Here is a 15,026-nt window from a genome sequence, read left to right as displayed (position 1 = left end):
TGCGAGGATTGGTAATTTTCTTACTAATTGACTGAATATTAATATTCATTTTTTATGAAGTAAAAATTGATTTTGGAAATAGAAATATGTTTGATTTATGCTAAAAAGGATAAAAATAATTAATTTAAATGAATTTAAACAAAGCATTATGTCATATTAAGAATGGTCCTCAATTAATATTTTTAATATTTGTAATTTCTTATATGATTATATAAGAAATTTATAGTGTCTTATACAATGTATTCATAATTTTATCGTTTAAAACAAAACAAAAAGAAAGAAATTTAAAAATATAATCATTTACATATCATATTTGACAACAAGAGAACAAGTTGTAATGGTTCATAAAATATACAAAAATATGACTGTAAGATTAAGAAGAGAAGACACGACTGTAAATTGTATTTATTTAATTTTTCAGAAATTAAAAAATATTACGAAAAGACACAGATAAAAGGTTAAATTGAAAAGATACGAATGAAAGGTTACGAATAAAAGCGAACGAAATAACACGACTGCAATGTAATCTCATGGCAATTAATTTTAAAATTTTGTTTAATTTGATGTGTGTACTGTGCAACATTGATAATTATTTATTTAATCATATGTGAAGGTAAGATTATTTTTTTAAGTATATTTTTCAAATAAAATATAAAGAATTTTTCAAAAAATTGTATGTTTTTGAAATTTTTATTAAATAGTTTAAAAATCTCAATAGTTTAATAAATAAATTTAATTAAAGAATTTTTGTAATAAATATTTTATTAAAATGAGTTCCCCGTGATATTGAGGGGCTCTATACCTATACCTAGTAAATAATAATAACCATTACGATTGTAATATTTGTATAAATAAGTAGAAGGTGAAATAAATCAAATTATAGGAGCTATGATTTCGTCTTATCCGACAGTTGGCTAATCTGAAAATGATGAACACAAAGTCCCAGGGATGTTTCGGGAAACAATATTATCTTCGTTATATATATACCCACGTTATTATGTTGGTACTTGTATTTTTCTAATCAAGTCAACATAAGCGCAGTTTTTAGTCTAATAAAGTTGTTAAGTATCATTTAAAAAAATAAATATATTCTATTAATAAAATGTACAATAGATATTTAATTTTTTTGTATTGTGTATAAAAAATACTTAAAAAGAATTTCATATTGAAAAGAACATAAAGTATATATTCTCATCAAGTTAATGATTATAAAGACATAATAATTTTGTACTTTAAAGTAATTAATGATCCAATGATAGGATTCCATATTTACTGTAACCCCAATGGTAATTTTGTTTTTGAGATGCCCAATGGGTAAGATACTATTAGCCAGGGAAGTATCTCATGTCAAGAGAGTTGTACTTGTTATCACATGGCAAAGACACGAAAGGTCATGTGAGGACATGTGTTCCCTGTTCTGTTCAACTCTAGCTTCCTCCTTAACCTTCAGTCAAACCTCCCTCGATCCATCTTTCAAATCCAAATCTACACAATTTTCAAATGATTTCTTAATAATTAACCAGATTTAATCATTGAAAAACAAAATATATATATGGCGTAGTCTTTTTTAATAATCCAAATGCAGCTCCCGATCGATGTGAGTAATATTTATTATCTGCAAAATGCATGTTCACATCATCTAATCTTTCATCTTCTATAGGTTCTTCCTTCTTCTCCTTCTTACAGCTCTCTGTGAATTTGTCTCCATCTCAACGTGTCCATGTGGTAGTCTTACCTCATTACTTCTCTCTCTCTCTGTCCTTGAATTTTTCTTTTATATAAATGTTATCCTCAACTTAACATTCTAAATCTTCATTTCTCTCTCTCTCTCTCAAAGTCCACTTGCTCTAGCTTACACGTTATTTTGTCTGTCACTTCATAACTAGCTCCGTTTTTGTTACATAGTAGTACGAACATTATGGTATCAGCGGCGGAAACGGCTACAATGGCGGAAGCTAAGATGGTTTTCATGACTGAGACGGCGTCACCACCGTCGTCAGGACCACGTATCTCCTTCTCAGCTGATTTGTCATCATCAGATAGCGACGGAGATTACATCTGTATCAACCCTGTGAACCTCATTGTCGGTAAAGAAGAAAAAGACAAGACGAACTTGGTGAAAGCTGGAGACTTTGAGTTTCTGTCTGAAAACGTAACGAGTAACCAAACGATGCTTACCGCCGACGAGTTGTTCTGTGAAGGAAAGTTACTTCCTTTCTGGCAGGTAAAGCATTCAGAGAAGCTTAAAAACGTCAACTTGAAAACAAAAGTTGAAGTCGAAGAAGAAGAAGAAGATCATAAAGTAGTGAGAGATGAGGTTGTTCATCACACCAAGGAGCAGGAGAACAACAACAACAACAACAACAGAGGAAGCTGGTTTCTTGACGACGACCCTTCTCCACGTCCACCAAAGTGCACTGTGCTGTGGAAAGAGCTTTTACGGCTGAAGAAACAGAGGACCACCACGACGACAACGGTTTCTTCAACGAGGGTATCGTCTCTATCGCCGTCTTCATCTTCAAGCTCGACATCGTCTTCTTCGAGCTCGATTGGGGATGCGGTGAAGAAGGAAGAGAGAGAGAAGGAAGGGAAGAGAGGTAAGAAAGGGTTAGAGAGGACGAGATCTGTGACTATGAGGATAAGACCAATGATTCATGTTCCTGTTTGTACTCCTTCTAAGTCCTCTGCTCCATTGCCTCCTCTGTTTCCTCTAAGGCTACACAAAAACAGAGTAGAGAGACGAACTTGATGAACATCTTTTGTGTGGTTTATATTTATCCTTCCTTAATTTGGTTGGGTTTTGTGATTGAGATCTGAGTTGTGACAGTGTAAATGTGAACATTTTCATACCCGGGAGAACAATAAAGAATTTATCATTATTGAATCCATTTTTATGCTTTTCATTATGTTTTGAGTTTCGAAAAGTCTTCTTCTTTTTGTGTATATCTGTCTGTAACTAAGGTATGTGTTTGATGAGAAAGATCAAATCTTTGGTTTATACTTAAAGATGATTTGTTAGTTTAAGATTTGAAAGGTGCGAGAAGACAAAAGAGTAAATGCCAAAGATAACGAAAGAACAAGAGCGCAGTGTATCGTGTTTGTGACAATGAATGATGAGGATTGATGTGTGCACATGCAAATTTCAGATGTTTTGTTAGCAAAAATCCACCAAAGTGACTTATGGCTCAACGTTTATAGGACAGGGTCCACTACTGGTAACTCTGGCCTAACGTTTAAAACCCAACAATCAAATTAATCCCTGACATAAAAACTCAATAATGTCCAATTCTGTAAAAGTGAAAATCAACCTTTGGCGTCTTCTTTAGATGGATCACATATGTCACTCCAATTATTTTGAGGCCACCACGCTGTCTTCTTTTATTACACAAGAAAAGTGGAGAACACAAAAATTTATAAACAAGTGTGTGGCAGTTTCTTTCTCTTTGCATTTGTTTAACCGTTCTAAGAATGAAAACAATACTTAACTATAACATGCACTTATTAGACATCTAACTTTACATTAGATGTTTTCATGTCGTGATTAGGTTGGTGACACACGGTTGAATGACCCTTCCGAGTTCCGAACCATGCTACTGAGTGGTTGACCCAACAAAAAAACACGACCCTTCAGAACCCGGGTTCGACACCCACAGAACACGACTTTTTGATTTTTTTCCTTTCTTTCTTTAGGAAACCCTAGCGTCACCACCGTGCGTCATATAATATAAGAGTAGAAAACAGAGAGCTAAAAGTGTGTCTTATTTTAAAATTACAGAGTCGTTTCGAAGATTATATGATGACCGATCTTCCAAGTGATATAGAGGACGAGGTGCTCTCTAGGCTTCCGGTGACATCTCTAGGAAAATTGCGATCGATCTGCAAAAACTGGAACACTTTGACTAAAAAAGAGAGCTTTATAAAGAAGAAGCAGAGGAATGGAATTGATGAGATGGTGGTGATGATGATGCTGGATTACAAAGTTTTCTACTTTCCTTGATGACCGTCCATCTCATCTATCCATATATAGAACGTATAGGTAATCTCCATGCAGATGGAGTGGACATATCTAGAATCTTTCCCTGCGGCGGTTTATTCTTATGCATCACCAAAAACAAAGACAAAGACTCATCTAGGCTTGTTGTTTGGAACCCTTATTTGGGACAAACAAGGTGGATTGAACCCAGTAATTCTTACCACAAATGTGAGAAGTACGCTTTCGGATACGAGAAGGAGAAGAGGAAGTACAAAATCTTGAGACTTGTGAATGAGGTCGACGGGAGTGGCAACCAAATTTGTGAGTTTGAGATGTACAGTTTAAACTCGAGTAATTCATGGAAGGTCACAGATGGTTTTGCTCCGGACTGGTGTATGCCGTTGCGATCGAGACACAGTCGCTCGTCTGTAAAGAGCAACACTTACTGGTATGTTCAAGAGAAGCGCCGACGAGGACTAGGAGAAATATCACCAAATTTCTATAAGATAGAAAAGACTTTGTATTATAAGAATAACTCTCTTATATTATTGCTTAGAAAATCTCCTCTCAAAACTAAACAATGTATGCACTCTTTTCTTACCTTTGATCACAACTCAATCAAAGATATATATAGTGCTTTCATATTCCTACTTCTATTAGAACTAGATAACTCCTAATCCTAGTAGAATTGTCCTAAGCCCTTCTTTGTCCTTAACACTCCTTTATAAGGTAACTTGGGCCTTAAGTCTTGAAGTTTATCCAACATTTTCCCCCTTAAACTTCAACTCCTCTTTCTTCACTTCATGAACACCTATCAAGCTTCTCATTTCTTCAAACTTCATTCTAGCCAATGCTTTGGTAAGAATGTCAGCCTTCTGTTCCACTCCTGGAATGTGCTCCACACGAATAAGCTCTCTTTCAATGCACTCTCTCACAAAGAAGTATCGCTTGTGTATGTGTTTGCTTCTTCCGTGAAAAACAGGGTTCTTAGCTAACGCTATTGCAGACTTGTTGTCGACATACATCATGATTTGAGCTTCCTTCTTCCCTGTGACTTCACTCAGCAGATCCTGAAGCCATATCGCTTGCTTAGCTCCTTCTGTTACGGCCATAAACTCGGCTTCACATGAAGACATAGCAACTGTGTCTTGCTTCCTTGTACACCATGTGATCGGAGTACCACCAAAAAGAAATAAATGTCCTGTAGTACTCCTCCCATCATCTAAGTCAACATTGTGACTGCTGTCACTAAAACCGATGATCTCCTTTAAGCCTCCATGCTTATACTTGAGACCGTATGACGTCGTTCCTCTGAGATAACGCAAGATCTGTTTGATGATCTCTCCATGAGACTTCCTCGGGCTCTGCATATACCTGCTTACAACACTTACTGCAAAAGATAAGTCAGGTCGAGTGTGTAAGAGGTATCTTAAACAGCCAACATTTCTTCTGAACAGAGTAGGATCTATCTCTGTTTCATCATGCGACTTAGAGACCTGTAGCCCAAACTCCATTGGGATCACTGTTGAGTTGCAGTTTTGAAGTCCTGCTTCCTTTAAAATCCTTTGTGCATATCCTTCTTGTTTAATGGTGATACCATCAACTCCTTGATGCACCTCAATACCAAGGTAGTAGGTGAGTCTACCGAGATCAGACATCTCAAATTTTGACGACATCCCTTCCTTGAACTCCTTAATTGTTCTAAGGTTGTTGCCTGTAATGAATAGGTCGTCCACATAAACAGCAACAATTAGTAGGTCACCTCTGTTTTCCTTTCGATACACTGCAGTCTCCTTTAAACATCTCTTGAAGCTCATCTCCTTCAAGATTTGATCCAACTTAGTGTTCCAAGCTCGAGGAGCTTGTCTTAAGCCATATAGAGCTTTTGACAGCTTATAAACTCTATGTTCTTCCCCCTTGATCTCAAAACCTTCTGGTTGTTCTACATAGACGTCCTCCTTTAATTCACCATGTAAGAATGCAGTTTTTACATCCAAATGATGGATTTCCCACCCATCTGATGCAGCCATACCAATCAACATTCTTATTGTCTCCATACGGGCTACAGGGGCAAAAGCTTCTTCGTAATCAACTCCACTTTCTTGTACGTAGCCTTTGGCAACAAGCCTAGCCTTGTATTTGTTCACGGTTCCATCTGCATTCCTCTTAATCTTGAAAACCCATTTGAGACCAATTACTTTTACTCCTTGTGGTCTATCAACCAGAAGCCAAGTCTTGTTTCTGTTGATAGAATCAATCTCATCCTTACAAGCCACTCTCCACACTTGCTTTCATTTTGCTTCCTCATAGAACCGTGGCTCATCATTTATCATTAACAGTAACATCTCGCTTTCAATTGATGCTAATAACGCATAGTCATCAAGATACTTAGGAGGTTTAGATTGACGTCCTGATCTTCTTAGAGATGGTTGCTGGTCCTCATGAGCAACAACATTCTCATTATCAATTCTGTTTTCAACTCTATCTTCTTGAGTTATATCATCCTCTGATTCTGCTCTGTTTTCATCAAATCGATCTTGTTCTGCAGAATTTGATGATGTTGGTCCTTTTCCAGCATCTTTTATCTCTCCCCATTGCATAAGAAACATCCCTGGTTCTCTGCTATCTCTATTTTCTGCCCTGTTCCAGTTCCATTTATTTTTCTCATCAAAAACAACATCTCTGCTGACTACAATTCTTCTAGTTGATGGATTAAACAGTCGGTATGCCTTGGATCCAGGTTCGATACCAAGGTGAACTAACGACAGTGAACGATCATCCAACTTCTTAAGACCTGCAGCATCAGCTTTAGCATAAGCTATACACCCAAATACTCTCAGGTGATCAATGTTTGGTTTTCTCTCTCGCAAACATTCATACGGAGTGATATTGTTTAGTGCCTTAATAGGTATCCTATTGATAACATACGTACTGTGACGAACTCCTTCTCCCCACAGGTAGTTTGGAACCTCCATGGCCTTGAGGATGCTCCTTGTCATCTCCATTAGAGTCCTATTTCTTCTCTCCACTACACCATTCTGCTGCGGAGTATATGGTGCTGTCAAATGTCTCTTAATCCCGGTTGATTCACAGAAAGCATTGAATTCATATGACGTGAATTCACCTCCTCTATCCGTTCTAAGAGTAATGATTTCTCTTCCAAGTTCCTTCTCCACACTACTCTTGAACGCTTTAAAACTTCCAAACGCTTCACTTTTCTCTTTTATCAAGATCGACCACATATATCTTGAAAAATCATCCACAATAACAAAAATATATCTGTTATGTGCTAAGGTTGCAGGTGATATCGGACCGCACAAATCAGCGTGAAGAAGCTCCAATGGTTTAGAAGCTCGATACATTGTGGCTTTTGGAAAGGACTGTCTCGTTTGCTTCCCAACAAGACACGACTCGCACAGCTTCCTCTCGTCTCTAATCTCTGACAGGCCATGAACCATCTTCTGTGACGACATTGCTTTCAGAGCTTTGAAGTTAACGTGACCGAGCCTAGCATGCCACTTCCAGGTATCATCCTCGATACGAGAGTGTAGGCAGACTGGTCTTCCCACCTTGAGACTGATTTTGTACAGCCTATTAGTTGATCTCAGGACTCTCACCAACAATCTGTCGCTTGGATCATGAACTGTCAACCAGTTTTGTTTCATTCGTACATCACAACCGACTTCTGTAGCCTGTCCTAGACTCAGAATATTGCTCTTGAGGTCAGGGATATAGTAAATGTCATTTACTAGAACCTGTTCCTCACCTTTACTCTGAAAAATTATTGAGCCTTTTCCTTTTATTTCTACACAAGATCCATCTCCAAACTTCACCTTGCCTCCAATGTTCTCATTAAGCTCAGAGAAGTAATCCTTATGACCTGTCATATGATTACTGGCTCCATTGTCTAAATACCACATCCCATCCTCCTTGGTGTAGTTTCTTGGAATAATCCTCTCTTCATTCAGGTAGACAATCTCATGCAAAAACAGAGTTTTATCCGCTGTCTCTGTTTCTAAAGTCTCGACTTTGTTAGCTTCTTGATTTTTCTGAATCTTCTCCGGACACTGTGAAGCGTAGTGACCAGGTTTGTCACAACGAAAGCAAATAATGATCTTTTCCTTCTTGTCTTGTGCTTGGTTCTGTTCTGAATTAGACCGTTCCTGTGTGTTGAACTGGTAGTGAAAATTCGAATTATTTCTTCCTCTACCTCTTCCTCGATAACCTCTTCCTCCATAGCCTCTCCCTCTACCACGTCCTCTGCCTCGAAAGCTGTTGTTTCCATTGTTATAGTTCGTTTGAAACTGATCTGAGTTAGAAAACATCAGTTTTGTTTGATTTTCTTCAGGAAGTCCTTCTCCTGCAATTCTTTCTTCAAATGCTTTTAATCTTCCCACTATATCTTCGAAACTTGTGGTGTTGAGGTTGAGAACTTGTTCAAGTGAGGCTACCATATGAATGAACTTACTTCTAGGTAGACTGTTCAAGAATTTCTTCACGAGTCTTGGTTCTTCAATAACTTCACCAAGTGCTCCTGCTTTGGTTGCGATTTCAGACAGTTTCCCAGCAAAACTGTCAACCTTATCACCCTCTGTCATTCGTAGCTTCTCAAACTCTGACATGAGTGTTTGCAAACGTGCCTCCTTGACACGTTCAGCTCCAAGATTCCTAGACTGAATTGAGTTCCAAATCGCTTTAGGTGTACTCAAGTTTCCAACCTGCATGGTAAGAGCTTCCGGAATCGACTGAAACAATAAGGCGGTAGCGATGTCATTCTTTTCTGGATCATCCGATCCTGGTTCGATCGTTTCCCACACTTTTTGAATACGCAGCATGATCCTCATCCTCATGGACCACACTGTGTAATTCGTAGAAGTCAGAAGAGGGCACTGCAGAGAGATACCTTTCTCTAACTCCTTCGGACGTGATGATTCAACTATATCTCCCATAGTTGTGGTTCGATGGTCACCTCCAAAAACAGCTCTGTAATCCGATCACAACTTGATCGACTAGACCTAGAGCTCTGATACCAAATATAAGATAGAAAAGACTTTGTATTATAAGAATAACTCTCTTATATTATTGCTTAGAAAATCTCCTCTCAAAACTAAACAATGTATGCACTCTTTTCTTACCTTTGATCACAACTCAATCAAAGATATATATAGTGCTTTCATATTCCTACTTCTATTAGAACTAGATAACTCCTAATCCTAGTAGAATTGTCCTAAGCCCTTCTTTGTCCTTAACACTCCTTTGTAAGGTAACTTGGGCCTTAAGTCTTGAAGTTTATCCAACAATTTCCTAGTCTCCTTTGATTTCACAACGGAGAGATTTGAACCGCGTCTACTTCTGCCTCTCCACGCTTTCTTCTTTGATACTGTGATTCTTTCTAGTGTTAGAGAAGAGCAGCATGCTGTTCTATATTGGAATTACCGTGTACCTGGATCCGTCAAGATATGGATTACTAATAAAATTGAGCCCAATGCAAATGCAGTGTTGTGGAACAATTTCTTAGCTGTTGATACGATACCACTCATTGGTCATCCATCATTTCATAATTTCGATGGGAGTTTTTACGTTGACGAGGAGACAAAGGTAAAAACCAAGAGCGTAAGGGATACTTGAAAAAAGTGGATCTTGGCGAATTTAGAAACCAAGAGCGTTGTTGCCCATTTGTGTGCTTATGTTCCAAGCTCAGTGCAAATCCCAAACACACCCTGATCTCTTAAATTTGTTTTTGTGGTGATGCTATTATTGAGATTTGAGAGAGACACAAAAGGATATGAGTATATATGGTACTGAATTCCATATCAATCATAATGAGCTATGAATGCTATAGTGCTAATTAGTAAACCCTTTATTTTCTCCTCACTTTATCGTTTGTTCTTCTTCCCTTTTGTGTTCTACAAAGCATGCTCTCGTGCCTTGGAAGTTTACATATATACATGTGGTGGTGTGGTCACCATTTTTATAAAGAAGTGGTTCCTTTTTTTTATCTTCTCAAATTAAAGAAATACTTCTTTCTTTCTCTCTTTGATATTTTTTTTTAATTCACACTATCAAACACGTCTCCTTTGTGGCAGACCACCAAAAAGTCCAAAAGCCTCCTACTTCTATACTTTATTTTCGTTTATGTACTAGATAATTAGTCCACGCAATGCGTGGTTGTATGCATAATAGTTTTGATTATATTTTTTAAATTTTCTTAAACTAAAATATTGTTTTACTAATGTATAACCTCAAAAAAGTTATACTAATGAATGAATCTCAAAAAAATTTATAGCAATTTCTCAAAATAACACTCCCGTCAACAATTTTTTGGTATGATTATTTATTATACAAAATTTAAAACATATAAACTTTTTTATAAATAAAAAATTAACCAATTCTATAAAAAATTATTACAAATTGATTAGCTATATTAATATAAATAATAATATAGAAATTTAAACATTTTCCTAATATGAGAGAATCTATGTTTATGATCATGTTTTATAGAGGTTAAACATTGATTTAAAGATTTTTTCTTAATGACCATGTAAACATAAGACTGTAGTATAGTAAAATTGAATCAAATAAAATTATCAAAAAAATTATTATACGTATAAAATTATTGTATATAGAATATTCCTCATTTCAAAGTTTAAAGCAATTAAAATAATTAAAAATATTAAAATTTTACCAAAAACATTTTTTCTTGAAAGATAAATATATTAGTTGGAGGAATGAATGTAAAATTATTGGGTAGGAGTTAAATTTGAGTTAAATGGAGTTAAATGCCTTTAAAAGTGGGTTAATTATAAATAAATATTTTAATTTATTTTTGACTTAAAAGAAAAGGAATACCAAGTGGTTCAATCAAAATTTAAACTTATACTTTTTGATTGTTTTGTTGATATAACTCAACACTCACACATAATATTCCAAATTGAAAATATTACTTTTGAAGTGACAAACTAAATTAGTTTTTTTTTTTTAAAATTATATGAACTTCAATCTAAAGATTTTTTAAAACCCAAAGAATAACTTCAATCCTTTTGTTTTTTGTTTTGTTTTTCACTCATCAATATAATTTATAGTGCTAGATTTCATACTAACGGTTTCATCTTTAGAGGATTTAGTTAAATGGTATTTTAAAATAATGACTTATAAGATGCTAATCTAAAATAGATAACGAAGATAAACCTTTTAAAACAGATTCTCAAATAAACTTGATTTTTTGTTAAAACCAACATATGTGAATTTAAATTTAGCTATGGAAATTTTAAAAATAAATATGAATAGATTAGAAAGGCAAGAAATATAAAAGAAATATTTTATTTTTATATAAATAAAATAAAAATTGAAAAAAATGTTAATTATATATAATACTTTCTAAATTAAAATATAGAATCAAACTCTTACAACACATATTATACATAACAACATTTGATATTGGTGAGAGAGGAGGAGAGAATGATTACTTATAAGATGATAATCCAAATTAGATAATGAAGATGAATCTTTAAATATAAAAACAATGTAATATATATATATATATATATTATGTAGTCTCTAAAATTATAATTTAGCATTAAAAATTTACAATGATATTTCATTTGGTTTTTTGTAACCCATACAACAAAAATAAGAAATTGAAAACATAAAAAAAAACATAAAATAATTTGAGAAATTGTGGAAGAGAATGAGAGAAGTGGAAGAGAATGAGAGAATGTAAAAATAAGAAAGTAAAAAATGCCAATCTAAGAGAATAAGGCAACGCTTATTTATATGATAAAAATTGATGCAAGATTACATTTAGAATTATTGGAGTTACAAATATTATTTATTGTGTTTGAATAATATTGAGTGGTGGAATATGATTAATGCATAATTTATTTTATTTTCAGTTATAATTTTTTTTTCAGTTATAATTTTATTTTAATGTATGAATTAAATGTATTGTGTTAATTGGATCTTAAATATTATTTAAAGCAATTAAACAATTAGAAATCAAATAAAAAAATTAAAAAAAAATAAAAAGTATTAAATGAAAATCAACCGATAAAGAGAGACTCAAACCTTACTTTTATATATATGATTTTTTGGTTTATGAAACACAGCACAACCTCGAAAGCTTTCGTCGTTGGATTATCTTTTCAATTTTCCGGTTAAGGAAGGGGTATTGGATGAGAGACTTTAATAGAATAGAATTTAATTGAATTGAAGACATAATTTATAGATTTTCAAGTATTGTAAAAGAATTTCAAATCTTTCTTTTGGATTCCAACAATTATATTTTGCAACAGATTATTAGAATTGAATAGATATCAATTCTCATCAATCGCCATATTGTCTTCTTCCCCAATACCTATCCTAAAAACTCTTATCTTTCTCTTTCACCAATCCCCCTTACTCTACCCAGAATAGCATGGATTCACTTCAATTACAACAGCCTTAGAACTCTCAAGTTGCCCATTAAACATAACACTAACAAATACAAAATTGACCAAAAATCAAAACTTAAACCTCTCCAAAAATTGACCATTTTAGGTAGGTATAGATTCGTTGTAAAACAGGGATTGAACCAGAGAGTTAGTTGGTCTCTAGAAACAGAGTCTTGAGCATAGTAAAGTTCATGAATTCAGATGAGATTTTTCCGGTGAAGCTGTTAGAAACGAAATACCCTACGAATGTCACCGGAGATAACAACACCGCCGAGACGTAAGGCCTAACTTGACACTGGTCCAATTACAAGTATGATTTTCCAGCAAAATGTATAGCTTCCGACGAGGGAACAAAGTGAGAGAGAAGAACTGCTCTCTCGGCGTTGTGATCTTGGGTTGATGGAAGAGGAAAAGAGAGGAGAACAATAATCTATCCAAATCTCGACCTAAAATCTGAGAATTTATCCTTCACAATTTACACTAGAATTTCTATTAAATTCTTATCAAATCACTTTGTCATAGAAAATTTCTTAATCGTGAATAACGCTTGCATTTAATAGAATTCAGAAATCAAGCAAATGAATAACACTAGAATTTAAAAGAATTTATAAAATAGAGAGTTGAATAACAGTAGAATTTAACAATCTATTATATTCCCTTAAATTCACTCGCCCAATACCACCCCCTAAAATACACACAAATTAGCAAATGTTCTTTCATTTTTCAAAACTTTTTCTCTTCTAATTTGCATGATGACTATTTCATTCTCCATCTTAATTTTTATTTATTACGTTTCCGTGATTATACTCATTCTCCATCTTAATTTTTTTTTTCATTCATTCCTGGACAACAGTGGGACCAAGTGTCATTGATGCAATAATTGAGTTTTTCACCACAGGGAAACTGTTGAAGCAGATAAATGCCACTATCATTGCTTTAATTTCCAAGAAGGTCACTTCAGAGAAGCTTGGAGATTTTAGGCCAGTCTCATGCTGCAACACTTTATACAAGATCATTTCGAGAATTCTGGCTAAAAGACTAAAGCTTATTACGGAGCAAGCAGTGCAAAGGAATCAAGTGGCCTTCATTAAAGGGAGACTTCTATGCGAGAATGTCCTTCTTACAGCAGAGTTAGTTGCAGACTTCAACAAGGAGGGGCCTGTTACAAGAGGATGCCTTCAAATTGATATATCCAAGGCATTCGACAATGTAGATGGATTGCTGCTTGCTTTCGAACTGCCCACAACCTTCATTAGATGGATTGCTGCTTGCTTCACGACTCCATCTTTCTCTGTTGCTTTGAATGGAGAGCTAATCGGCTACTTCCCTGGGAAGAAGGGGTTGAGGCAAGGCGATTCCATATCTGCTCCTCTTTTTACATTGGTTATGGACATATTATCAAAAGATTTGGATCGAGCAGCAAATCAAGGCAGACTTCGTCCTCATCCACTCTGTGTTGATCCTCTTATCACCCATCTTAGTTTCGCAGATGACTTGCTTGTTTTCTTTGATGCTTCTGAATCTTCTCTCGAGGCCATCATCGAAATCCTTGATCGCTTCAAGACAACTTCAGGTTTGGGGGTTAATCTTGCATAATCCTGCCTTTTCCTTGATGGAAACAACGTTGACATCATTGGTGAAATGACCTGTAGTCGGAACTTAATGCACGGATCCCTTCCAGTCAGATACCTAGGAGTTCCCCTAATCACTCAGAAGCTCACTCCTTCAGATTATCAGCCACTCATTGACAGAGTGAAGATGTGTATCTCTGGTTGGTCTCACAAGCATCTATCGTTTGCAGGAAGGCTCCAGTTGCTGAAATCAGTTATTAACAGTACTATTATCTTCTGGGCGTCTATCTTCCTTCTCCCAAACAATTGCTTGGAGGAACTGGAACAGATCTGTAGCGCTTTTTTGTGGAAAGGAGTTGCTGACTCAGCCCGAGGAGCTAAGGTCTCTTGGGAGGTTGTCTGTTCTCCTAAGTCTTCGGGGGGTCTGGGGTTGAAGAGGCTTGTGGATTGGAATCAGATTTTCGGGTTGAAGCTGATATGGCTGATCTTCGCACAGGCTGGGTCTCTCTGGGTCTCGTGGGTGAGGAAACACTTGATTAGGGGAAGGAGCTTCTGGACCGTCAATTTCAGAACTACGGGAAGTTGGATTTGGCGGCGGTTGGTTAAGCTAAGAGAGATAGCAAGACCCTATGTTCACTGTGAGATTGTTACTGGTCGTGACTCCCTCTTCTGGCACGATAATTGGACAAGACTAGGCTCTCTCCTAGAGGTTGTTGGAGAGCTTGGTCCTCGTATCACAGGCATTGGTCTATATTCTTCCGTAGTTGGGGTTGTTTGCAATGGGGGTTGGAATCTACCGAGGGGAAGGAATCCTGCAGTTCAGCTACTTAGATCATGCATTCAAGCTCATTCACCACCTACTTCGGATCAAGGAGAAGACATTTTCTCTTGGAAGTTCACTCCATATCAGCCTCAAGTAAATTTCTCAGCAATGAAAACTTGGAGGCATCTACATCCTGCAGGTCCATCGGTTCCATGGAATACTCAGATCTGGTTCAAGGAGAACATACCAAAAATGGCTTTTCTGTCTTGGCTCACAGTTTTGAATAGGCT

At 35.8% G+C, this 15,026-nt stretch overlaps 1 protein-coding gene across 1 annotated transcript; it reads left to right on the top strand.

Annotated features, from left to right (window-relative positions):
• Window positions 1–1,351: 1,351 nt before the first annotated feature.
• On the top strand, window positions 1,352–2,888 carry LOC104706256 (uncharacterized). The gene has a single exon (XM_087460695.1). It carries the CDS (start codon window positions 1,919–1,921, stop codon window positions 2,747–2,749), a length of 831 nt encoding a protein of 276 aa, XP_087316821.1. The 5' UTR covers window positions 1,352–1,918; the 3' UTR covers window positions 2,750–2,888.
• Window positions 2,889–15,026: the final 12,138 nt, after the last annotated feature.

This window comes from Camelina sativa, chromosome 8, assembly GCF_030686135.1.
Source record: "Camelina sativa cultivar CO46 ecotype springtype chromosome 8, ASM3068613v1".
NCBI classification, from domain to species: Eukaryota; Viridiplantae; Streptophyta; class Magnoliopsida; order Brassicales; family Brassicaceae; genus Camelina; species Camelina sativa.
This window is presented reverse-complemented; position numbering and strand designations above follow the sequence as displayed.